The sequence below is a fragment of the Anolis sagrei genome, chromosome 3 (genome assembly GCF_037176765.1).
Source record: "Anolis sagrei isolate rAnoSag1 chromosome 3, rAnoSag1.mat, whole genome shotgun sequence".
Lineage (NCBI taxonomy): Eukaryota > Metazoa > Chordata > Lepidosauria > Squamata > Dactyloidae > Anolis > Anolis sagrei.
The window spans coordinates 236,606,906-236,634,434 of NC_090023.1; the positions used below are offsets into that span (position 1 = coordinate 236,606,906).

The 27,529-nt window shown below is 40.9% G+C and overlaps 1 protein-coding gene across 3 annotated transcripts; it reads right to left on the reverse strand.

The window, feature by feature from the left end:
- Nucleotides 1-1,988: 1,988 nt before the first annotated feature.
- Nucleotides 1,989-26,340, reverse strand: SLC16A14 (solute carrier family 16 member 14). Of its 3 annotated transcripts, none has more exons than XM_060767811.2 (6): nt 26,282-26,340; nt 15,668-15,839; nt 15,038-15,314; nt 10,472-10,615; nt 3,292-4,287; nt 1,989-2,280 (listed from the first exon to the last, which is right to left on the reverse strand). In XM_060767811.2, the coding sequence occupies exons 3-6, from the start codon at nt 15,297-15,299 to the stop codon at nt 2,129-2,131; spliced, it is 1,554 nt and encodes a 517-aa protein (XP_060623794.2). In that variant the 5' UTR covers nt 15,300-15,314; nt 15,668-15,839; nt 26,282-26,340; the 3' UTR covers nt 1,989-2,128. The 3 variants fall into 3 exon arrangements, with proteins under 3 accessions (XP_060623794.2, XP_060623792.2, XP_060623793.2); XM_060767809.2 differs by lacking the exon at nt 26,282-26,340 and adding an exon at nt 26,106-26,263; XM_060767810.2 differs by lacking the exon at nt 26,282-26,340 and adding an exon at nt 25,920-26,040.
- Nucleotides 26,341-27,529: the final 1,189 nt, after the last annotated feature.

The following is a 27,529-nucleotide window of genomic DNA, read 5'->3' on the forward strand; positions in this document are numbered from 1 at the left end:
ACATCACTTTTGTACAGCTATAAATGGAGGTGCTTCGTCACTTTTCTCAGTGGCATGCATGAAAACTGGCATCAAGTGTTCATAAATCATATTCTTCACTTGCTGTCTTACTTGGTATCTCTTAAGAGTTTGTGTGGCTGATACCTTGATGTTTGTCCTTGAGTCTTCTCATCTTCATTTGTGCACATTTTGTTCAAGATTTTCTTCAAAAGTTTGCTTAACACTTTTCCTTCTTGGAATGTTCCATCACTTTTGTGTGGGACTTCTCTCCAAATTAATGAGGCATCCTTCTGAACCTCATACAACTTGTAGCTTCTCGTGTGAAATACTGTTTTTTATTGTCATCACCTGTTATAACCCTGTTTCAACCCCATCCATAGATCCTTCTTTCCAACCATCATCCATAGATAGCCAACTTGGCACATGTTAAATTTCAGGTGTGCCCTTTCCTGCCATATCAATTGGACAAAACAGAAGATCCTTTACATTTTTTGTCTGCTGTGGAACTTATAGGCAAGGCTGTCAAGCTTATTTGCAGTGAATTTCCAAATAGGTGGCTGCTACCATCTTATTAGCCTGCCAGAAAGATGGTGTCTTCCTGTATTCATTCTCATTCTGAAAGAGCTGTCTCCACTTCCTCTACATTCATGGCCTGTGTCCATAAAGCTGCTCGAGTTCAGTCACCAAGTTTTGTCAATCATATACAGTTGATGCTTGGGCCAGAGAGTACACTTTCTTTAGCTTGTCTGCATTTTAGTGGTTGCACCTCTATCCAGGGCAGTTTGCTAATTTCTCATATGTCTGAGTCACAGAGACCACATAGAAGAAAAACAGCATACTTCCTGTAGCAGTTTCTATGAATGGTCAATTGTGAATTAAACACACCCCATTTATCTCCCCCTATTGCTGGGCTGTTCCTTGCTTGTTGGCAGCTTTGGTGAACATAGAACTGAAGAGGTTTGAACAGAAACAACGCTGAGTAAGTGTGGTAGAGCCATGGAGTGTGGGAGGATACAATGAAGTGAGCTGAAGAGCCTAGCTAAAAGTGTCCAAAGGTAGTCAGCACAGAGATTTCCATATGTGTGAGTTCACAGATGACCACTTGAAAAATCATTTGCACGTAAACAACCTGCTGCAACAACTATATGAGAAAAGACAGACTGATATATTTGAGAAAGAGATGTGTTCTGATCTGTATATCACACATAAACAATACCTTTGTGTAACTTTCACTAATGCTATGAAGATAATTATCTTATGAATGGAAGTGAATCAAGTCTGCTGATAAAGATGCCACTAATCTATTATGGTGTGCTGATGCAAGCAGCATTGAAATGGGATGAATTTATTCCATGGAAGACCTAAAGGCAGATGTCAATTAAATCTGAATAAAATTTTTGCTGACCCTGTCAAACTGCCCACAGCCAGCAGCTACCTTTAGTTAAGCACATAAGAAATGGGCAGCAGTAAATCTTCCAGCCTGGCTACTGATCCTTTAATCCCAAGAATCAGGACACATCTCCCCATCAATAATCACTTAAAGCTTTTAACATTTGTCACCATTGTACTACTTTCCTGTGTTAGCATCTCAAGGTTATTTTAGGTAACTTGAATTCAATAACTTGCATTGTGGCAGCAGGCATAAATGATTTATTCTGTCTTTAAAGCCTAAACTGCTACAATTATGAGATCTTCAAAGGAAAAAAAATCAAGTGTGTTCTTATTATAAACTCACAGTTGGTTTCTGTTCAAGAAGTCATTATCAGTTGGAATAATCAATGAGAAATATTTTCATTTTAATTATTCCTAATGGGACTAATTCTGACCCCTTAAGTTAAATCGGAAGTAAATGAGTCTGTCAAGTAATGCTCATAACAAGCCCAGGTAATAAAAGAAAAGTCTTCTCTTGCAGATCAACATACTCCATTGTGCAGACATGGGAATGTTCCTCTTTAGAATAGAACACCTTACGTGTTTCCATCAATCCATTGATAATGGCAGTGTGAAGTTTATTTAGTATCCAAATTTGGTATAAATCAGTCAAGTAAAACACATCAGGTGCTGTTTGTAAATGTTCTCAGGAAACAGAATCAAAACAATGATAATCCCTCTAAAACATTAAAGTGTCCTATACTTTTCCATTTTCTATGCTTTTTTCTGGTATTTGCTTTTTCTTGCCAATACAAGGCTGAATAAGCAAAGATAGTATTCCCATCAAATAAAGTAAGCCACATATATAGAAAGAAAAGTCGTATTTTTGTGTGAGATCGTAAATCCATCCTGGAAAACAAAACAAAAAAGTGGTTATTAAAAGGATGTCCTAAAATCAGTGAGAACACATTTAACTTGTTAGTTTTAATAACAGAAGGAGTAGTGTAGTTTTTTCCCCCTGTTCAGTATGCTTATCTGAAAAACCTAAAAATATTTAGAGCCCCATGAAATGCATCTGGTGCTACAAAGGTCTGTATCTAGCATGCCCAAAGCCAATTTTCCAATCTCCCCTCATTTTTACTTGAAGAATCTTAACAGCAATATATCTGAAACCCTTTCTCGATTTTCTCTACCTTTTTGTAGTTCACGCATTTTAGCAGATAAACCCTAACAATCTCCTATTTTCCTGCCAATGTTTCCTATCTCAGGAATTTTAGCAGCAGTGTCCCAGAATACCCTATACAGTTTGTGAGCCCCATTCTCTTTTTTATTATAGATAGATATTCCATCTTTTTTAAAAAAAAAAAAACAAGAATTTATATCAATATACTGTATTTCTCACACTTTACATTAAGTCGTGTCATCTTTTGTGGCTTCTTATTCCTGGGACCTCTCAGAAGACTTATGTGATATTATTTTGTCAACCTCACCGCAAAAACCCCTTTCCACTGGGTCTTTGGAATTTTCCCCCAAATCAAATATTCTACTATTATTAAAATAGGTACATTCTCCCTTTTCCCCCTTTTTATTTTCTTTTGACTGCTTGTAATTAGTAGTAATATTTGTGTCTAATGCTTTAGGCTGACCGCAACTCCAGATTATAGTTGTGTCTTAGAAGAGTCTGTGAAATCTCCTGTTGACTTTCACCTATATTATTTTAATGGAATCATTTCTGCAGTCAGTGAGTGCTGCTAACCAATGAGATTTAGACCAAAGTTTTGCCTGCCTCTATGGTATCTTTTCAGTAAATTCTGCTGTTCTAGGAGCTTCCTTTCTTTTAGATTTGTCTTCTGAGATTCAAGGAAAACATATGTAATTACATAGAGGCTACAAAGTCAGAAAATCAAAGTATTCATTTACCTGCAAATGGAGGCCCCAGCAATGCTGAAATTCCATTGGCACATATTATGATTCCATAGGCATTTGCAAGATGTTTAATCCCTACTAAATCTTCTGTTACAACAGGCATGAGTGAAAAATATCCACTGGAAAATCCTATTAGGGCACAGACCACTGCCAGCCCAGCATACGTGTGCATTAATGGCAAAATAAAAATGCAAGCGACGAGAGTAAAATTTGCAATCATGAAGACATTCCAAGCACTGATACAGGTGGAATCCGAGATAATGCCAAGAATGACCTTCCCAAAAATGTGAACAATTGCAATTATTGAAGTCAATGGAAAAATATCATTCTGTGCAGATAGGTGATACTGTTTCACTATTTCTGGGAGATGGATAAAAGGAATGACAAAAGTGCTATATGCAAACAAGGCCCAAAAAACAAAGGCTGCAAATCTTCTGTTGGTAAAGAGGGATGCTGCTCCAAAGTAGCTAGAGTACCACAGACCAAAACCTTTCTTTATTGTAACCATTAGTTGGCTCACTGTCTTCAGAATACAAAGAGCATAGATGTTCTTTCCATGTCCAGTTACATCTTTGTTTTCCAAGGCCGGAGGGTTGCCAAGCTTTTCAACCTTACCTTGTCCTTCTTTTGTTTCTTTTTCATCTTCCCTGAAGATGCCATTAGATGTCAGTGTTTCTGCAGAGCAGGAGAAAGCTTTCGCATGACTCTGGCAGTTGTTTCTCTCGCCACTGTTTTGAGTAGCTTCCTCCTTGTAATAAATGGGTCTCATGAGTGCTCCGCAAACACACAGGTTCAAACAGATTGCGCCCTGGATGAACATTGCGTTCCGCCAGCCAAACTCCATGCAAAGATACTTCAGCAAAAATGTCATCAGGAAAGTACCAAACCCTGTCCCAGTGGTGCTGAGTCCCTGGGCAAGTGCTCTTCTCTTCTGAAAATATTCTCCTACCATGACTATAGCAGGCAGGTACACCATACCACTCCCAATTCCTGAAAAGAAAATGTTCCAGGCTTACAAAGGAAGTAGTGGAAGCTTGTCCAGCAGTGGCTAGGGGCTATTACTGATATCGTATTACTGATATAGGAACTCCACGTTTTAATACAATCTTAAGATGCAGAATCTATTGTGGGGGGAAATGCCCAAGACCTTGGATATCTTTTTAAAAAATATTTTTTTCTTTCCAGCCCAAAGGCAACTCAAGGCAGTTTACAGCCAGTATAATTTGATGCCCCCAACAACATAAAATACAATTTATAACATTTAACCTATAATTTAAAACCATATAAAATAAATAAAAACATAAGTCCTCAGCATCTCCTTACTAAAATCATTTTCCAAGCACATCGTCCAGTCGGTCCGAAGATCTAGATTTGCCTGTTACACTGCATTTGCAAATGCTCGCTCAAAAAGCCTGGTTTTAACCTTTTTATCAAATGTTAGGAGGGAGGGGGCTGATCTAATGTCCCTAGGAAGGGTGTTCCATAGCCAAGGGGCCACCGCTGAGAAGGCCCTGTTTCTCGTTCCCACCAAACGCTGCAAAGAAGGTGGGACCAAGAGCAGAGCCTCCCCAGACGATCTTAAGAGTCCTAGATGGTTCATAAGGAGAGATACATTTGGACAGGTAAGATGGACCGGAACCATTTAGGGCTTTATATGCTAAAGCCAGCACTTTGAATGGTGTCCTTCAGACTAAAACTCAGTACAAGTGCAGCAATATCCCTTCCCACTCAGGCTACTCCCAACCAGACAATATGTGCCTTTCTCCCTACTTTCAAAAACTTCATTATGTGGCATTAGCAGTTACCATCATCAGTCTTTACAGAGACTCAGACACACAAAATCCACTCTAAAGTCACCAAGACTTTCCTTGGCCAGAGATTTTTCTGCTCGTAAAGAAGCAACGCAGATTGAAAAGCAACAGTGGCAGGAAAGATGCGTTGGCAAGCCTGGCAAAAGGACTTTAAGGATATCAATTGGTCACTCAGGACTCAGACTAGGTTCTGCCCCAGGCCAAAATAGTAGTATGCTTACACTGGGCTGGGAAAATGGATAGATGAGGCCCCTTCTACACTGCTATATGAAATCCAGATTATCTTTAACTGGGTTATATGGCAGTGTAGACTCATATAACCCAGTTCAAAGCAGATAGTGTGGATTATCTGATTTGATAATCTGGATTATATGGCAGTATAGAAGGAGCCTGAGTGATGTTTTATACTGATGCTTAGAGGAACCTGCTGCAGTTCCTCTGTGAAAGAGGGCAAATGAACTAGTTGTTTTGTTATGGAGTTGATAGATGCAGAACAGATTATACATGGCTGTATAATCTACACATTCTCAAAGCCTGTGTATTCCCTAAACTAGTAAAAATGTAAGGATTGTGAATACGTATCAGTCGCAAATGTGTTAATTCTATGCTGTACATTCAGAACTGCCTTTGTGAATTCTGGATTTAGTTTGTAATTCAGCACAGCAAACTTGCCATGAAGGAGAAACTTTTTTTTTCTTTCTAAAGACATGGGTGGTGGCATTTTCCCTCCCAATTATTTCCCACTTTCTCCCCACAAGTTGTAATCTTACTGAACTACTACAAAAGAGTGCTCTTCAGTCCAGCCTCTTAAAGGTTAGGTTAGGTAACTGTATTGCAGTGTTATTGCAAGGGAAAGAGAAAAGAAAAAAAACCAAAATGTGTTGTTTCCCCTTGTATGTAGGTGACATCATATTACTATCAAAAATAGCAAACACTTGTAGTAAGTACTGAAGAAAGTCAAAGGAGAAAATGCAAAGGCCGATTTACAAAAAAATATTAAGTAAAAATATGACCACAGATTATTTACAGAAGTTAAAGTGGACAATAAAGTTACTGAGATAATATGAATATATATGTGGGTGTACACACACGCCTTGGCTCAATAAACCAGAAGATTAAGAATGGGAAAGCAGCTATTTTGGAACTAGACAACTATTTTGGAACTAGACAAATTCCAGAAGTACAAAGATATATAATTAATTAACATTAGGAGTAGTGATATCATCATATTTCCCATTCTTATATTATATATGAACTGTGAAGAAAGCTGATAAGAAGAAAATCAACTCATTTCATTGTGATGAGAGTTCAGCAAATACCCTGGATTGCAGTAAGGAGAAATAAATAGGTCATAGACCAAATTAGGCCTGAGCTTTCCTTGAAAGCCAAGGAAATTAAGCCCATTGAACATTGGACATGTCATAAAAAGACATGACTCACTAGAAGTAGGAAAAGAAGAAGACTGCAATGTAGCTGGATAGATTCGATCAAGAAAGCCAGAGCTCTGAGACTGCGAGATCTAAAAAGGGTTGTTGATGATAGGGTGACTTGGAGGTCTCTTGTTCATAGGGTTGCCATAAATCAAAGTTGACTTGATGGCAGTTAACAACAAGAAAGGCATAGAGGTGTGGACTCTCTTCTATCACATTACTTTTTAAAATATTTTCAAACGTTCTTTTTCTGAAATAAGAGGCAAAAAATTGTCTCAAATTTGTTTTCACTTATGCTCAAACAATGCTTTCTCACTTAAATTATTCAAATGGATCTCACTGAAAATACAATCTGGCCTTATGTCAACACTATAGCATCATCTGTCAGAATGAAGCATATGTTTTCTGCCTGAAAATGTTTTTGCTATCACTAAGCACCCAACCCTCTTGTTTTGTCAGTTTTCAGGAAGCTCATGAAAGTGAACCTAGAATACAAAGGCCAAACTCCTTTATCTACTTATACTTAACTAAGTACTTAACTTTTCTCCTAGCCTGACCCCACTCCTAATAAAAACAGAGTGAAACAACAATCAACCATGTTTTGTTCTTCAGCAGATTGCCCTCCTTTTCCCTGTTCAACTGATGACCAGTAAGGTAGGTTGGCAAGATAGTTACAACTGTGTCAATAGTGTTAAATTTGTGGCTAAGTAATGACTGTAAATAAAAAAAACAGTTACCTAAGTATAATGGGTTCGTATTCACAATTGCTCCCTAGTCACACTTTTGAAATTTGCCACAATTATAGTTTGCTCCCCAACCTACTTTACTGGTCATCATGGGAAGAAATACGATCATTCAGATCATGGCCGAACTAAGTTTCCATCAGGCTGGAGGGCAGTGGGAGGAGTCTAGAAGTTATTTAATTCAGTATAAACTGATACAGGATCTGGGGCATTGTTTTCCTCCCTCCTTATTCTTAAGACTAATATTTATTCTACTGTGCAAGATAACCCTGTTGCCAGGTAAAAGGGGAAAAAAAAATCTTCAAATAGATAAAAATAAAATGCTTCTTAATGAGTTTTGGTGTGCCATTAAGCAAGCTGAAATGTTTCATTTCTGATTTATTGTATTTTTACTTTGTGGCATCTTCACTTGATTGTATTTTTTCTACAAACATTCCCATCTGGATTTTCTATTTCCGATATCAAAACAACCTAGGCTGCCACCACTGTTGTCAGTCAGTAACTTCTTACTTGGCTGTTGATGATTTACTTTCACAACCAGCTGTCTCTTGTGCATTCAACAAAATTCCCCTTTTTGCTCTTTTAGTTATACACTCACATTTCTGAAAAGACATTCAAGTGCAAACGGCTATCTGCACATTTCTGCAAATGGACTGCTGCTGATACCAGTTGACAATAGTGACAATGCATCATATGAGAGCTCCCACATCTCATAGACATAATATTTTATCCACATTAACACAATTAATGTAAAGTATCCCAGCATTGCTCTAAAACTCTTAGTTCTTTAATTTAATAATTTTCAGGGACACCTTGCATTAAAAGTGGTGTTGTTGTTTATTCGTTCAGTCGCTTCCATCTTTTCGTGACCTCATGGACCAGCCCATACCAGAGCTCCCTGTTGGCCGTAGCCACCCCCAGCTCCTTCAAGGTCAAGCCAGTCACTTCAAAGATACCATCTATCCATCTTGCCCTTGGTCTGCCCCCCTCCTCCTTTTTCCTTCCATTTTCCCCAGCATCATTGTCTTCTCTAAGCTTTCCTGTCTTCTCATGATGTGGCCAAAGTACTTCATCTTTGCCTCTAATATCCTTCCTTCCAGTGAACAGTCGGGCTTTACTTCCTAGAGCATGGACTGGTTGGATCTTCTTGTGGTCCAAGGCGCTCTCAGAATTTTCATCCAGCACCACATAAAAAGTATTGGCTAGTGTTCTGTATTAATTACTTAAGGATACTCAGCTAACTCTTCCTGTACAGACTCCCCCATCTTAACAGAAACATCCTTAACCTCCACACCACTCAATAACAGAATGGACGATCCTCTCTCTGCATAGCTGGGGAGGGGGAAGTGACAGTGATAGTATTACTGTTATGAATAAGTAGCAATCATGCATAGGGAACAGTTACTTAAGTTTACTCATCTTTTACAGTTCCATATTTACAATTGCTATTTAGTCACAATTTAGTTACAATTTTATAATTACTGCCACAAACTTAACTCTGAAGGCGTCTACGGACAACACCGGCTCTTTGGCTTAGAAATGAAGATGAGCACCAACCCCCAGAGTTGGACACAACTAGACTTAACGTCAAGGGGAAACCTTTACCTTAGTCACTGCCACAAACTTAATTCTGCCCCTTACTTTAGTGTACATCAGCTGCATAATGAGAAGGAGCTCTATTCAGTGAACCAAGAACAGGTAAGTGAATGCTTCTGTTAGATTGGGGGTGGGGAAACAGTGTTACACTAGGGGGGATAACATCAGTAGTTTTCAACCTATGGGTCCAGAAGTGTTTTGGTCTACAACTCCCAGAAATCCCAGCCAGTTTATCAACTGTTAGGATTTCTGGGAGTTGAAGGCCAAAACATCTGGGGACCCACAGGTTGAAAACCACTGGATTACATAGTTAAACATCAGCTACTTAATTAAGTATGCTCCCCCCTCCCCAACCCCAACACCAACACAAGCCAGCTAAGAGAAGAAAGAGGACTGAGGAAGAGACTTTAGAAACACCTGTCTTACTACATCTGCCTGCCACCTCAGGAGGAGAAGGAGGAAGTCTTGCTGCTTCTCCCCCCGCCCCAAGCCAGATAAGAGGAGAAAGGGGACTGAGGAGGAGACTTTAAAAAGGTCTCTGGCTATTGCTTATTGTTTCAGTTGTGGTTTCATTTTGTATTTAATGTTTTTATGTGCATTTTGATATTATGTGTATTGACTTGCTGCCTGTAAATCACCTTGAGTCGTTGAAAGGCTGAGAAAGGTGGTATACAAATACAATAAGTAAATAAATAAATAAGCTTCTTTCTACAGTTTTCCATTGTGTGTAGGCCCAAAAGCAGATGGAAACAACTGCCACTACCCTGGACTCACAGGGAGAGCAGTATCTCCTGGACTTAATCCCCTCCCACACTGCCATCCCCTTTTCCTTTTGTGTCATGTCTTAATTAGATTGTAAGCCAGAGAACAAGGCACTGTTTTGTCATTCTTTTACCATGTACAGTACAGGTGGTGCAATATAAACAAATACATTAATATGATGATAATGATGATTAATGTTTGGGGGTGGTGTCCAATCATAATCTCTCATGAAACTGCCAGTAACATCACAGAATTCTAGGTTTCTGGAGAACCTAGTTGAGAAATCCCGATCCATCCCCTTGAATTCCTTCTGTGGGAAATAACTTGGATACAGCATTTTAAAAGAAAGTGTTGTTTGTCAGTTGACTTCTTCCTAAACATTGTTAGTGAAATTAAACATTTATATTAGTGATGTTCCTCCTGTTACTATACAGACTTAATACAGTTTAGTGTCCATCCATGTCACTGCTAACTTTGCTTTGTATACCCAAAAGTGTGTGCTGTGCTCAAGTTGGTGAAAAAACATTGAGAAGCTGGGGGATTCTATGGGAGAGTCAACACCAGGCATGGGCAAACTTCAGCCCTCCAGGTGTTTTGGACTTCCACTCCCACAATTCCTAACAGACGGTAAGTTGGCTGGGATTTCTGAGAATTGAAGTCCAAAACATCTGGAGAGCCCAAGTTTGCTCATGCCTGATCTATACTGACAGAGAATGGTACATCAGTCAAAGTGTGTGATCCTAATCTGAAGCGTGCTCATTTTAGCCTCTGTTCTTAAGAAATAGTTGCATTTATCCAAATAACGATACATTCAAAAAGAAATTATGCTTACCAGCTGTCACTCCAAATGTAATAAAAAGGTAATGAACGTTCGAAGCATAGGAACTTAATATCCATCCTAAAGCAGTCAAGATTCCCCCAGTTATTGCAGTCTTCCGGCATCCACAGGTGTTGATGAACAGACCAATAAAAGGACCTATGAGAGATCATAAGGGATATATTGTTTTCAGAACACACTATATCATTTGCAGGATTGGTAGATAAAATGTCAATTCATAATTACTTTTTAGAAATTCAAAGTTCAGAGAATTCCTGATCTATTGTCAACGGCTTTCATGGCTGGAATCACTGGGTTGCTGTAAGTTTTTGGGCTGTATGGCCATGTTCCAGAAGCATTCTCTCCTGACATTTGGCCTGCATCTATGGCAGGCATCCTCAGGGGTTGTGAGGACCTCACAACCTCTGAGGATGCAAGCCATAGATGCAAGCGAAACATCAGAGAGATTGCTTCTGGAACATGGCCACACAGCCCAAAAAACTTACAGCAGTCCAATTCCTGATCTACCTATCTTGGACAAACTCTTCAAGATACAACTGGACTCTTCAGGAAACAGATCTATCTATTACGTATCTTCACAATATGCCCGACTAAAAAAGAGCAGTCCATAATTAATACAAGGTTTGGGATAAGTGGCTGATGCTAAGTGTTTCTGATTTTTCTCTCATCCTGAACAACCTCCCAAGACAGTAATCTCTTTCTTGGTTTTAGGCAATGCTTGAGTTTTATTGTACACACAAATAAGGGGCAGAGGAGATGCTCATACACAGTCCTGCATCCAAGAAATAAGCAACTGTAAAAAAAAAAAAGGCCTATGAATCCAAACTTGAGATCTAGAACTACTCAAGACCAGCTCCAAATAATCCCTTGTAAACCCATTAGTCACAGTAATTATGACTGTTGCAATATTTTGTTTTGGATAATTGCTATATGGTCAATATGACAATTATCCTACTTCCTGAACATCACTGTGTAGAATAGTATTTCAAAAGGCAGAGAGTCTGGAGAGTTAATTCATTCAAACTAGACAAATAAAATGAAGAGTAGTTAGTACTGAATATTCTACCCCAGTAGCAATGATCTGTCAATATGCGGACAACTTTAGCTAGTAATTTTCTTCTTCCAATCCTGTAGTACACACCCATTTCTTTAAAAAAATATTTTAAAGGCTTAACATTATATCACAAACTTACATTTCTAGGCATAGAATATCACATCATTACTGTTGATTGATACGAAACCCAGTATAGGTTTAAAATAATTAATTTATTGTTCATTTTCCTAGTGTTTTGATGTCCTCAAAAAGCTTTTGTGAAAGAAAAATATATTTATCTCTTACCAGGCTTTGTGACCCAAGAACTTTCTTCTCTTCAAGATTATCTTTTGTCAATAATTAACACGGAAAAATGCTGAGACCTTCATACCGTCTACAGTACATTTGCTCCATTTTTCCAAATTATGCTAGAGTTATTTGCAGTAGACGAGACAGATTTTCACTTTCAATCATTAAACAATAGCAGCCATTCCTCCTCCCCTCCCCACACATACACACAAAGAAACACACACACTGTTAGGATACCAAAAGGAAAGAAGAGAAGCCAAAATAAGATATTTATTAAAGCACAATAAGCTCAGTTCTGATATTGAAAACAAATTCCTCAGCTCAAGTATGTCCTGTTTCTCAAAAATCTGAATATTTGACTTATTCTGAGATGCACAACTTCTATTTGGTAAACCTCAAGGTCTAGTCCAGGTGTGGAGAAAGTGTAGCCCTTGAACCCCATTTCCGCAGCATACAAATTCCACTGCCCTCTTTTAAGATATATTCTGACCACTTGGCTAAACATTTTGTCTGAATTTGAAGAAAATGGTCAACAAACGAACTCCATTATCCTTTTGAATCTCCAAGCCCTTAGAATCCATTTTTACAGGCTTAAATTAGCCCAAAATTCTGCTGCACCAAGAAACCCAAACGCTGGTTGTACCAGGAGCAAGACCTAGTCCCTCACACCACACAGTTGGACACTCCTATTGAAGATAAAAGATGACTGAGATCCCACAAGACTAAAGTTGGGTTGTGGTAGGTTTTTCGGGCTATATGGCCATGTTTCTGGAACAAGGCCATACATCCCAAAAAACCTACAACAACCCAGTGATTCCGGCCATGAAAGCCTTCGACATTACAAGACTAAAGTTATTAGTCACTGTGCTAAACATTCATGTCAAACTATTTTGCAGTGCTGAATTTGCACCTATTCGGAAACAGTTTTCAAACAAGAAACATTGAACAGCAAGTTTGCTAATTTGAGAGTTAGTGGTACAATGGTTTCTAAACTGATTCACGGCCTGGTAGAAAGATAAGTTTTAGAATCACTGGATTGCTTTCCAATGTAGCCTCATGCAACTTGGATAAAGGAAGCAGACTTTTCACCACTTTCTTTTCTTCACAGCAGTCCCTCCAACTTGAGAAATGCTACACAGAAGGCCACTGCACCCTGCTGAATGAGTGGGCTGTATTGTGAAAAATGGAGTGCCAAAATTAAACAAAGGTACCTTCCTTCAGTGAGGTCCTCTGTTTCTGGATAGCAAATCCTGGATTCAGCGATTCCAAACCAATTTAGGAAACTTGTGATGGACTAGTTGAAAAATGCCTCCAGAATCTTATAGTTTGTTTTGTGAATTGTGCTGCTGTCCAGGGGTTAAAGTTTGTCCTAACTTCCCAAACTCACATCATAAACTTACTAGACTGATTGACGGAATAAATAACTGAAATCCTACATCAGGTTTGCCTAGTATATATTTTCACATACAGAGTTACACAGTAATTGTACTACACAAGCCTTGTGTTTTAAATGGCTCTGTTGCACAACTGAATCATGACATTAAATGCACAACCAAATCTTCAACCAATGTGTATCCAAGTGCAGTATGCATCCAAGTACAATATATACGGTATGTACATATACAATGCAGTTACACATTTGCTATAGCAATATGTGCACAGCTCAGCTTCTGCAACTTTGAACTAAAGGTAGGCATTTTGCATTGGACAAAAATGTTTCTATAGGGCAACTTATACATATGAGAAAAAAACAGGATTCCAGCAAGTGGTTTGTTTTTAAATCGTACACTAGTTGCCTGATGTCGAACAGCCAGGGAAATGCTAACATCTTATGATTCTGACTGGGCTTTAGCACAGCAGGTTAAACCACCAGCTGCAGTAAATCTTGTCAGTTGAAAGGCTGCCAGTTTGAAGCCCGGCTCATGGTGAGCTCCTGGTCTTTAACCCAGCTTCTGCATACCTAGTGGTTTGAAAGCAAATGTGAGTAGATAAATAGGTACTGCTTAAAAGCGGGGAGATATTCTGAGGCACCCATAAGGTGATTTGATCAAAGGAGGAGTAATGAACGAAAGCTCTTCAGCAGGGAGATGGAGCGCCCCCCATGGCCGGAACCAAGCACAAAGCCTTCAAGATGCTAAAGATGAGAAAAGCCAATATATACATCTATCTATGTGCAATTGTCTGTCTTGTTTGTATATAAAACAGCATTGAATGTTTGCTGCATATGTATGTTCTGTGATCCGCCCTGAGTCCCCTTCGAGGTGTGAAGGGCAGAATATAAATACTGCAAATAAATAAATAAATACATACATACATACATACAGTTAAATTGAGTCTAAATCGTGTTTATGCACAAGTCATTTGATATTTCCATATTTTAAAAAACCCACCATGTAAGCTGATGGCTGACCTCCATTTTCCAGTTTGAGTTTATATCAGGACTAAGCACTGTCTACAATGACCAAGCCCAGCTGGTACAACATATATAGGGTATATTTTATAGGATAATTAAAGACCCCCAGTGGCGTGGTGGATTAAACCACTGAGCTGCTGGACTTATTGACTGAAAGATTGCAGGTTCGAATCCGGGGAACGGCGTGAGCTCCTCCTGTTAGCCCCAGCTTCTGCCAACCTAGCAGTTCGAAAACATGAAAATATGAGTAGATTAATAGGTACCGCTCCAGCGGGAAGGTAACGGCGCCCCATGCAGTCATGCCAGCCACATGACCTTGGAGTTGTCTACGGACAATGCTGGCTCTTCGGCTTAGAAATGGAGTTGGACATAACTGGACTTAATTTACCTTTACCTTAAAGACTAATAATTGAGTGAAAGTGTTTTCAGAACAAAAAAATTATAGTACCTTATTCTGATTATGCTGCTGTCCAGACAGATGGTGGACACTATATGCAAATACTTGAAAACTCTTCCTTAGTATTAAGATGCAGTAGACATGTATGGCTGCAACTGCACGTGCCCTGATCCAATAATGTCTAACAGGAAGAGGCACACCAATCTATGTACACAGCACCTTGACTGCAAAGCCTACCACTGAAGGATTATGAACCACATACATATTCCATATGTAGAACTGATTCCTTCGGTGAAGGAATGAGGGCAGCCCATGAACACAAAGAAGGTCCATTGATCATCCAGAGTTCATCCAGAGTTATAAATATTTTATAATTGTTGTACCATATCAAAACAAAGAGAGCCCTACCAACAATCAAGGTAATGCCCATACTGAGGGAGCTGACCCATGCTGTCAAGCCTCGGCTCTTGCTGAATTCCTCAAGCCATTCCATGTTGAGAATCCCAAGGGCCATTTGCGATCCCATGATGAGTACATGTACCAGGAAAGAAGACAGTACAATCATCCATGCCCATCCTCCATCAATGTCTGGATTTGACCTAAGTTTCTTCTCCCTCTCTTTGGACTCATCTCCAAATTCATACCCAATATCCTCATGGCTGGCATACATCTTGCGTTGCGTATTCTGAAACAGATAGATAAAATGTACTCACTGAGCCTTGAAAAGTAAAGCTAAACACTGCTTTTCATAGTTTTTTCATATTAAATTCTTCATCAACCTAAATTAAAAATTGAACTCTCTTAACTACATTTCATGTTTTTCTAGATATGAGCTAGAAAGGTGCTGTTTTGCCACCACCTGGAATGTCCACCTTCGACAAAACCATGGAAAGTTAGGACTGCTTCATGTCATTTTAACTAGTAGCCAAAGTTACTCAGTTTTGGTTACATAATATATATTTATATGTTTAATAAATTTCATACTTAAAGGACATTACATATATATATATATATATAAAGCACACACATATACTATACCTGAAGTTGGTCAAACCACAAACGAACTGGGAGGTATGCTCACAACTCCTCTTCCAATTCAAGACCGTTACTTCAGTCTTTCAATGGTGCATAAAATAATGTCTCTGTCACTTGACTTGCCCATTTGGATGTGCTGAAATTATATTTTTTTACTTCAGTTCCTCCAGCTGACCTAAGGAAAGGGGACAATGACCACAAGCAAGATCAGAATTAACCCACTTGCTGATTTCAGTGTACGTCCATCTGCAATGACTTGTTTACCATAATTAAGCCATCTGTTGCCTATTCAGAAGACCCTGAAACATAACTCCCCTCTGTGCTGAACCCTGTCAAACTAAAATCTCATAAAGATATGCTAAATTTTAATCAAATAATCTTGCTTCTGAACTTATATATATGTACAAAGAATCTGTCTCTTAATGCAGGCAAGGTAACGTGCTACTTTCAATGGCAGATATACCAAGCAATAATGTGTGTGTACCTGTGCCTTCAAGTTGCCTGTTGAAATGTAGCAAACCCATGCATTTCATAGGGTTTTCTTAGGCAATTAATATTCAGAAGTGATTTTACCAGAACTTTCCTATGAAATACAGCCTATGGCACCTAGTATTCATTGGCGGTCTCCCATCCGAGTGCTACCAAGGGCTGACTTTGCTTAGCTCAGATGGCATATGGTGCCTTTGCGGTATTGGGTCCTCTAAGCAACCTGACTATGGTAGCAAGAGTTACAGTTACTGGTAGTTTTTATAAGAATTTACCAAAATCATATATATCCTCTTACTTATGCTAGAAAAAAAAACTTCAGATCATAGAATCACAGAGTTGGAAGAGCCCTCATGGGCCATCCAGTCCAACCCCCTGCCAAGAAGCAGGAAAGTTGCACTCAAAGCACCCCGACGGATGGCCATCCAACCTCTGTTTAAAAGTTTCCAAAGAAGCAGCCTCCACCGCACTCCGGGGCAGAGAGTTCCACTGCTGAACAGCTCTCACAGTCAGGAAGTTCTTCCTAATGTTCAGATGGAATCTCCTTTCTTGTAGATGACAATTATTATTTCTATCCCACCTTTTCCCTAGATCATGACTAAAATAGCTTATAACAATTAAGAAGACACAGTTCAAAAATAAACAAGTCAAAACAAAATTAAACAATTAAAATACTAAAACCAGGTTAAAACATACATACACACACTCAGACAATGAGCACATTCAAGATCCACTCCATTGTATAAGATGAGTTTTATATAGTCACTCATCAAATGCCTTTTGGAATAGAAAAGTCTGAAGATAAGTGCCATTATTTTATTGATATGATTTAAGTTTTACATTGGTCTTATTTGATTTTACTACTGTTAGGCCAACAAATAAAATATAAGTCAGATATCATTTCTTACATTAGTTGGAGCTTGGAACGATTTTTAGACCACATAATCCCCCAAACAGCACCACAGGCCACTACCAATAGACAGATGCAACCAGGATACTTCAGAAGTTCTTTCTATCACTATTAGCAGCAGGGCTAGGAATCAAAATCTTTACTTTGTATAAACTCTTGGCAGTGAATACTTTTTATGCTGTAACCCATTGTTTATTTTTATCTCTGGGTATTGCCACTGTAAATACACTCAGAAACAGTAAAGGTCACTTGCCAAAAACGTACACACATGTATCAGCTGGACAGAGCTAGGATAGGACACCGGCCCTCACCTCACCACTGACTCAGAGCAGCCTTGACCCAGGTCACGGTCTCAGTCACTCCCTGGTCAGGATGCAGCCACACAGCTCAGGGTCATGCAGCGTGGGGTTCCCAAAGAGAAAGCCCTGGAGTAGCTCAGCTCAACACCAATGAGTGTGACTTATTCATAATTAAGCTAAGCATGCAGGTCCCAAATGCTACAATGACATCTTGTAACAGACTCTCATCCTATGACTGCATTTTTGGAAATCAATTCACTATAGAATATTATAGTATTATAGTTGACCCTCCATGTTTGCGGGATTTAACTTGTGGATTATTAATGGATTTTGTGATATGGGATCTCTAGGAATGGAAGGACCTAGAGATTCCTAGAGAGGTTTTTTCTCTAAACAAAGAACATTTTTTATTTGCAGATTTTTCTATTTTTGCTGTGATCCTGTACCCCTAACTGAATTTGAAGAGCTGACAGTATTACAGAGTAACTATTTCTGTATCTCATTTAGTATTCGATCATTACATCAGAGCCCCCGGTGGCGCGTGGATGAGCTCCCTCTATCAGCTCCAGCTCCCCATGCGGGGACATGAGAGAAGCCTCCCACAAGGATGATAAAACATCAAAACATCCAGGCATCTCCTGGGCAACATCCTTGCAGACGGTCAATTCTCTCACACCAGAAGCAACTTGCAGTTTCTCAAGTCACTCCTGACATGACAAAAAAAATTACATCAGTTTGGCATGGGATCCTGTAGATCTAATCAGGCATTCAGTAAGCATGTGTACTACACATGAGAAAGGGAAGATACTAGCAATCTCCCAATGCACTGCCTTTTGTTATCATTTTCTCCACACAAAACTAATATGCCTGAAAAGGGACTCCTCTTGTATCTGCGTAAGCTCTCCACTTACACCACAGCATAAAAAATGGGCTTCTGGCTTATATAAAGAGATCTTATATAAATACTAGCTGTCCCCTGCTACACATTGCTGTGGCCCAGTCTGTGTATATGTGTTCTGTGTGTATATGTGTGTGTATATATGTGTATATATGTGGTTATGCGCATGCGTTGTAATGTATTTTTTTTGTTTTTTGGCTTTTTAAGTCTCTTCCGCTGTGTTTTCCAGTGTTTTTATGAGTGATAGTCATTCGTTGGCTTGATAGGTATATTGTGTCCAAATTTGGTGTCAATTGGTCCAGTGGTTTTTGAGTTATGTTAATCCCACAAGCAAACATTACATTTTTATTTATATAGAAGAGGCCATCCCTTTCAATCATATTGCATTCATAAGAGAGAGAAAAAAGATAAATGAGACACGCTCCCCTCCTTGCAAGTGGACTGCATATTTGCTGAATATACAGTTATAGCTCACCCTAAACAATTTCACAGGATTTAGGACACATAAGATGGCAAAGAACTAAACTAGCCACAGATTTTCAGATCACTAGTATCATATCACACTACACAAAACACATTTACTCAGACATCATGCAATGTTATGTCTCCAATTGTTCTTCACTTAGTATTTTGTCTGTCCTTAGAATCATAAGAGTGTGAAGATACTACAATAGGATGGACCAACTTCAGCCTTCCAGGTGTTTTGGACTTCAACTCTCACAATTCCTAACAGCCTACCGGCTGTTAAGAATTGTGAGAGTTGAAATCCCAAACACCTGGAGGGTTGAAGTTTGCCCATGCCTGTACTACAAGGGCCATCTAGTACAAACCCCTGCCACACAGGTACACTCAATGAAAGTACTCCCAACCTCCAAAGAAGCAGAGCCCCAACCCCTGCTGAAGCAGTCTATTCTACTACTGTAGTTATAGACAGCTCCCTATTGTTTCCTTCAATCCTTATGAAGAGACTGAAATGGGAAGGCCCTCTCACCACTCACATATTGCCACCTCCCCAATTGTCAGAGTAGTCCATATGGAAAAGGGCATGTCACTCTTCTGTCCAATCAGTGATCCAAGAGACTGGCAGGTTCCTCAAAGTCCTTCTCATCTTCCCACTGGGAAGACCAAACAGCATGCAGATAAATCCCTCTGGATTGGAAGAATGGTGTCCAAAGGTATATTAGTGGACAGATGAGGAAACTTTGTGGACCAGATTTGACCTATGAGACAGACGCTCTCTCCTCGAGTCTAAGGGAGGGACTTTCTAACATTGGCTATAGAAATCCAACAACATGGGGGAGGGTTGTTACACTTTCCCTTTTACCCAGCAAGAGGATCCAAATATTATCTCAAGACAGGATTTCTAAGAAGCAATATGTTTGCAGGGCTTAGCATTTCTCTGCATTTGAAAGGATATTTGCATAAAACTGTCTTTCCTTTTCCTTCTTTGAAGGTAATCCTCCAGGCTTGCAAAACAGGCTGAAGCATAATTGCATCACGAACACGAAACGTTTTTTAAAAAGGAAAGGAAAATGCAAAGGGCTCTTCCACATAAACATAGAGGTCAAACGCTGTTATGTTTCACCATCAACTATCTTTCAAATAACAAAGACATAATTGATGTGACAGTTACTGACACAGCAATTGCAAAGATAGGAGGTAGCATTTTTTGTGCCTTGTGCAGATGAAAGAAGTGTGCAATGCAATAGTCTGTGACATTGTGTTCTGCCAGAGTTCCCTTTCTCTTAGGGCTAACTAACATATAGAAGTCCTACGGGACCAACTCAAGATATTCTGCCGCCTAAGGCAGAGAAGAAATAAAACCTCTCCCTTCAAAACCACAGTGCTTAGTACGTTCTCAAGGCCAGCCAAGTTATTTTGGCACTTGAAGCAGAAAATTTCAAAAACACCTCTCCTCATTTCTTTGGCATTAAAAGTAGAGCAATAACAATGTAAATAGCAAAGTGCAGCCTTTTCACGATACCTTACATTTGCCTCCTGTCTTGGGGACTCTGCTTAATGGTATGGATAGCCCTGTATCCTGCTCCAAAAAAACTCTTCTGGATAAAACTGCATGGAATGTATTTTGCTGGAATCATATAACATGTTTTTCACAATAATGGAAAACTAGGCCATATTGCTACACACTTCACATGCAATCCTGGCAAATGGCATAAATTAATATCTCTTGCACAAACATGTGAGAGGGCCCTTCTCAGTGATTGCTCCCAGGCACTGTAACAACTTCCTTCCTACTGAAGGTGCTTCCAGACAGTTTTAAACAGGGGCAAAAAATCCCGGGACTTCAAAAGAGGTCCACATACAGACCTGTTGGTCCCAAGATTTCTGCCTCTGTTACTCAGACTTGATGCTTTGTTGTGGGATTTAGAGGCTCCCAAGTTGACCATTGTGGGACTTCCACTGGAAACTTCAGCAGTTTAAAAAAAACAAAAAACCTCAAGATGCAGATTTGCAGAGAATCACTGCACCAAATCACTGGAAAAGGTCAATTCTTTGTCCTAGCCAGAAAAACTGTGCCCTCCAGACATTTCATGAAGTATCTGCCACACATACAAAGTTTGCAATGCAGGACCACTTCAGCCCAAGTCAGTACTGCACAATCAAACAGGAACACACACTTTCAAGCCAGGAACAGAAGTTATTGCCACTTTTTAGAGCTTGGATGCCTGGCCATCTGTCCAGACAGATTTGATTGTGTACTTGTGGCATCAAACAACAGGGTGTTCTTCCTGGGTTAAAAAAGGCTGCTCCTGATTGCCCTTCTTGTGAAAAGATGTACAACATTGACCAGGGGGCCACAACTTTGTCCTGGTCAGAGAAACTGTGCCCTCCACACATTTCATGAAGTTTCTGTCGCACAAACAAAGTTTTTGCCTTCTACTCAAGTGTCACCTTTTTTTTAAGGAACCGATCTATCAGGAAGAAACATCTAAAACCCAGGAACAAACCCAAATAAAAAATCCCATGATTTCCAATTGTAGAGGCATACAGACATGAGAAGATCCACATATTCGGCTGAAAACTGTGATATTCCCACACCTGGAAATTTCACGTTTTTTGCCTTTTGTAGCGATTGCTTCCGTGTTTACAGGGAACGGCATCTGGCCGCCCTTCTGTTTGCTGCGGAAGCTCCTAGGATAATGGTACTGTCTGGACAGACCAGAAAAACGCAGGCAGAAAAACCCACAACATCTGCTTGGAACTGGAATATCTGAGTCCACAGTGCCATATAGCTCAGTTTAAAGCAGATAATGTGGCATTTTATTCAGCAGTGTGGAAGGGGGCTGAGACTAGACTGGTGCCCTCCTTGATATCCTTCGAAAAGGAGGTGAAGCCTTTTTGTTTTAGCAGGCCTTTGAAGATTGATTGTTCATAGAGAAAGGACCTTTAATAATGTGCTATATTGTCTATGTTTGTTTTGCTTTTTTAGTGGACATGCCTTTAACTGTTTTTACTTCAGTTGATAGTTCAATTCTTTTTCAACATTTAAATGAATCATATATTGTTGTTGCTCCATTTTGTAAGTCACCTCCAGCTCCAGAACTGGGGAGAAGGCAAAATATAAACAAACAAGCAAGCCTGGGAAATTACGTTTTGGGCAACAGTTCCTAGAACTCTCCATGATTATTAAGTGGTTGTCAAGTTGCAATCCAAATAGGTCTGAAAACTGCTTTCCACATAGGAATTATGCAGCCTTTCTTTATGAAAGCTAAATAGTGATGCAAGTGTCTAGTCCAGTCTCAGAGGCACAGAAGAACATATCCCTATCCCTCACTCTCTTCACATGTGCAGAGCTGACATCTGGCCCTAGTCAGTAAATAAAATTGCATCACTAAATGTCTCCCAATTCAATTTTATGTGCCGCACACATAATTGCCATACAGACAGCTGAAATTAAACTTTGTTTGATGGAAGTTCACGTGGGAACCGAGAAAGACGAAACTGTAATCCTGAACATGTTTATTTGGATTGGGGGAGGGGTCAGCCATGGAAGACATCGCCTCCATCGAAAATAAGAATTTTGCTTCAGAAGAGCATTGAGAAACAGAGTTTAGTCATTCAAAGAAAAACGGTGATTTGAGCATTGTACTACGAATCCGGAGACCAGGATTTGAATCTTCACTGTACCATTGTACCAAGTGGACAATCTTGGACATGTCACAATCTCTCAAACTCAGAGGAAAGCAATGGCAACTCATCTCTAAACAAATCTTACAAAGAAAGTCCAGGGGCAGGTTCACTATAGGATGGATATGACTTGCCAGCACACAACAACATTACTAAGCAAGCAAGCATGACGAGTTTAAGAATTCTAAGTATGAATGGTTTTCTGTATCTCACTCCTGCCAATGTTAGAAATTTTAGGGCTGAAGGAGTATTTGATTTGAAAAGCAGAATTCTTCTTGGGGGAACAATACTTTCATGCCTCCTCTCTGTGCTACACCCTAAGGCTATTCTCTCAGGCAAACCACAGATGGCTCTGGTCTACCTGTGCCTCTCTGGAGTCATTCACTTGACATTAGCCAGGTGTTAAAAAGGTAAAGGTTTCCCCTTGACATAAAGTTTACTTGTGTCCGACTCTGGGGGTTGGTGCACATCTCCATTTCTAAGCCGAAGAGCCAGTGTTGTTCACAGACACCTTCTAAGTTATGTGGCCAGCATGACTGCATGGAGTGCCATTACCTTCCCGCAGAAACAGTACCTAATTGATCTACTCATATTTGAATGTTTTCGAACTGCTAGGTTGGCAGAAGCTGGGGTTAACTGTGGGAGCTCATGCCACTCCCTGGATTCGAACCTGCAACCTTTCAGTCATCAAATTCAGCACCTCAGCGGTTTAACCCACCACACCACTGGGGGTCTTTAATTATCCTATAAATATACCCTATATATGTGGTACCAGTTGGGCTTGGCCATTGTAAACAGTGCTTAGTCCTGATATAAACTCAAACTGGACAATGGAGGTCAACTATCTGTTTTTAAAAATGGAAATATCAAATGACTTGTGCCTAAACATGATTTGAACCACCAACCTTTTGGTCAGCGAGTTCAGTAGCTCAGTGGTTTAACCCACTGCATCACCAGGGGTCTTGCCTTAATGGCTCCAAATAAACATTACCTGCAGGCCACCTTGCAAAACTGCCCTGGGTTGTGCTTTTAGATGACATCCTGAAGGAGAATAGCAGAATAAAATAAGAAATGTGCAGCACTTGGTGCTATAGATTCCAAGCTCATTGGAGAAAATACATTGAAGTCAGCAGTATGTGAAGGGATCTTGTAGCGCCTTAAAGATGAGATAACAAAGCTGGTAGCATAAACTTTCACAAACTAAGTCTACTTCCTCAGATTACTTTTGTAGACTTTCCCACATGACAATACAGTATTCACATAAAAATAGTTCATTTCACATCTTAAAGACCTGCATCCTATTCTTAGTCCAAACTAGATTATAATCCCATGTGAAATTTACCATGTGTCGACATGCCATTTAAGAACTGACTATGAAAGCTTATGCTACTAACTTCATTTTTTCAGTTAAGATTCTAGGATACTACAAGGTTCCTTTGCATACTTATATTCCAGACTAAGGGTGCATCTGCACTGGAAAATTAATGCAGTTTGACACCACTTTATTTGCCATGGCTCAATGCCTAGATTAAGGTCCGAATCTTTCCAGGTATCTAATTAATCTGGAGTAAACTAGGAAATCCCAGTTTACTCCGGATTAACTCAGGTTTACCTGAGGTGTCATTTGGACACTTCAGGTAAACCTGAGTCAGGTCCCGGGATATGGGCCTGTCCGAATGGGTCCTTAGTAGACCATAAGCTGAACATGAGTCAACAGTGTGATGCAGCGGCTAAAAAAAGACAACGCAATTCTAGGCTGCATCAACAGATTTATAGTGTCAAGATCAAGGGACGTCATCGTTCCACTCTATTCTGCTTTACCTGAAATAACCCTGTGCACAGTTCTGGACACCAAAATTTAAGAAGAACATTGACCAGTTGGAACGTGTCCAGAGAAAGGCCACCAAAACGATCAAAGGTCTAGAAAGCAAGACTTCTGAGAAGCGGCTGAGAGAGCAAGGTTGTTTATCTTGGAGGAAAAGGAGGCAGGGAGGGGACATGATAGCCATGTTGAAATATTTGAAAGGATGTCACATTAAGGAGAAAGGAAGCTTGTTTTCTGATGCTCTTGAGACTACAGCATGGAGCAATGGATTCAAATTGCGGGGAGGGGTTCCACCTAAACATTAGGAAGAACTGGGGGGCCTTCCACACAGCCATATATTCCAGAATATCAAAGCAGAAAATCCTACAATATCTGCTTTGAACTGGGTTATCTGAGTCCACACTGCCATCAAAGCAGATAATGTGGGAGTTTCTGCCTTAATATTCTGGGCTATAGGACTGTGTGGAAGGGCCCTGGGTTGATGTGAGTTTTTCGGGGCTGTATGACCATGTTCCAGCAGTGTTCTCTTCTGAACGTGGTTATATCACCCAAAAAAACCAGTGATTCCACCCACAAAAGCCTTGGACATTGTGAAGAACTTTCTGGTGATTAGAACTGTTCATAAGTGGATGATGTTGCCTCAGAGTCTGGTGGTGTCTCCTTCTCTGGAGGCTTTTTAACAGAGGCTAGATGGCCATATGTCGGGGGTACTTTATGTGTTTCTGCATGGAAGAAGGGGGGTTGGATTGGATGGCCTTTGGGATGGCTTCAACTATTCCATTAATTGTCTCCTCACCTCCACACACACACACATAGGCACCCTCCCCCTCTCTCCAGATATACACTATATGCAGTATACACTTAAGCAGCTGTTGGGGATAAGGAAAGGACCTGAGGCAGTTAGGAATGGTGAGAGTTGATGTCCAAAACACCTGGAGGGTCCAAGTTTGCCCATACCTGTTGTAGATCCACCCTAACCCTGTTTCTCCCACGCTTATGCCTGATATAGATCTATCCTAAGTCTTCTTCTCCCATGCCCATGCCTGATGGAGATCCACCCAAAGTCTTCTTCTCCCATGCCCACGCCTGATGGAAATCCACCCTAAGTCTTCTTCTCCCATGCCCACGCCTGATGGAAATCCACCCTAAGTCTTCTTCTCCCATGCCCATGCCTGATGGAGTTCCACTCTAGGTCTTTTTCTCCCATGCCCATGCCTGATGTAGATCCACTCTAGGTCTTTTTCTCCCATGCCCATGCCTGATGGAGATCCACTCTAGGTCTTCTTCTCCCATGCCCATGCCTGGTAGAGATCCACTCTAGGTCTTCTTCTCCCATGCCCATGCCTGATGGAGATCCACCCTAAGTCTTCTCCCATGTCCATGCCTGATGGAGATGCAACCTAAGTCTTCTTCTCCCATGTCCATGCCTGATGTAGATCCACCCTAAGTCTTCTCCAACAACAAAAATGCTGAGCTAGGGTCTGGTCTCTCCTTCTGCCTCTCTTTTGAGACCAAACAGGGAGCCCCATTTCTTCGGGGAACTCAGAAGACCCCCAACAGGCCCTAAAACCCCGGCACTGGCTACTCAAAGAGCAGAGACCCCCCCCCCCCCCCCACTCCCACCCCGCCCGAGGAACCCTGGGGGGAGAGAAACAGGGAGCAAGAAGAGGGCAGTGACCGCGAGTTACCTCCCTGCAGTAGCAACAGAAGCAGCAGCAGCAGCAGCAAACCTTCCCGCCGAGAGCAGACAAAGCCTCTGCGCCTCCATCGGGGCTGCCAGCCAGCCAGCCAGCCCTGCCTTGCCTTGCCTTGCCCCTCCTTCCCTCCCTGGCAACACGGTTGGAGGGCAAGCCCTGGCACAGCCGCTGACTCACCCCAGGAGGGAGCCCCGGGGATCCAGCTCTTCCTCTCCAAAGCCATCCAGGGATGATGCCCGGGCTCAGCGGCATCGCCTGCGCTCTCTCCTGGCCTCACGCCTCGCCTCCTCCTGGAAGCTCTCTGGCCCTCCCCCGCTCACCTGCGGCCCCCTCTCCCCAAACTGGCCCCCTACCAGCTCGGCCTGGTTGGCCCCCGCGTCGCCGCGTGGAAGAAGGCGCTGGTGGGAGGAAGCGCAGGCGTGGGTTTCCCAGGGGGAGGCTTCCTTTCCTCCGGAGACCCAACCAGAAGCCAAGGGAGGCCCCTTCCGCGCATTTAAAATCCCACATTATCAGCTTTGAACTGGATTATATAGCAGTGTGGACTCAGGGCTCTTCCACACAACCAGATAACCCAGAATATCAAAGCAAAAAATCCCACATATCTGCTTTGAATTGGGATATCTGAATCCACACTGCCATACATTCTATATATTTCCTTTGCAATGCCAAAATACAGCTTAATGGGTTTTTTTTAATTTTCTAAACATTAGAAAATGTTCACCATTTCCACTCCCTTGGCAGCCACCTCTCCACAAAAGTCAACATTGACATTGAAATACAACACTGCCTGAGCTCTGCAAGTGCAGCATTTTCCCGACTGAAGCAGAGAGTGTTTGAGGATTGGGATATGGGACATCCACAGGGAGGCCAAGGTGCTTGTTTTCCCAACCCTGTTATATGCCTGTGATGACATGATGGCAACAGTCTTGGACAGCAATGGCTCCCAAAGTGACCCATTTAAGGTGGAATCAGGTGTCAAACAGGGATGTGTTATTACCCCAACCTTCTTTTCCATCTTCATCGCTATATTTCATCTTGTTGATGGGAAGCTTCCCACCAGAGTGGAAATCATCTATTGGACAGATGGCAAGCTATTTAACCTCAGCAGACTGAAAGCCAAGACCAAGGTCACAGCAACATCTGTTATAGAACTCCAGTATGTTGATGATAATGTCATTTGTGCGCATTCAGAAGAAGACTTACAAGCCACTATAAACACCTTTGAACATCGAGAAAACCAAAGTGCTCTTTCAGCAGGCACCAGCCAATCCCTCTGCAATGCCAGAAATACAAATACAATAATGGTGTAACATTAGAAAATGTTGATCATTTCCGCTACCTTGGCTGCCACCTCTCCACAAAAGTCAACACTGACACTGAAATACAACACCACCTAAACTTTGCGAGTGCAGCATTCTTCCGAATGAAGCAGAGAGTGTTTGAGGACTGGGACATCCGTAGGGATACCAAGGTGCTTGTTTATAAAGCCATTGTCTTCCCAACCCTGCTATATGCCTGTGAAACATGGACTGTCTACAGACATCATGCTCCACTGTTGGAATGATTACATCAGTGTTGCCTCCAAAAAATCCTGCAAATCT

Excerpts from the sequence above, each read along its gene's own strand:
- SLC16A14 (XM_060767811.2), bottom strand. The coding sequence starts at position 15,299 with ATGTATGCCAGCCATGAGGATATTGGGTATGAATTTGGAGATGAGTCC. Across the intron at positions 10,616-15,037 it reads GGGCATTACCTTGATTGTTG|GTCCTTTTATTGGTCTGTTC; the intron begins GTAGGGCTCTCT and ends GATCTCTCATAG. Across the intron at positions 2,281-3,291 it reads GCTGGGGCCTCCATTTGCAG|GATGGATTTACGATCTCACA; the intron begins GTAAATGAATAC and ends TTTGTTTTCCAG.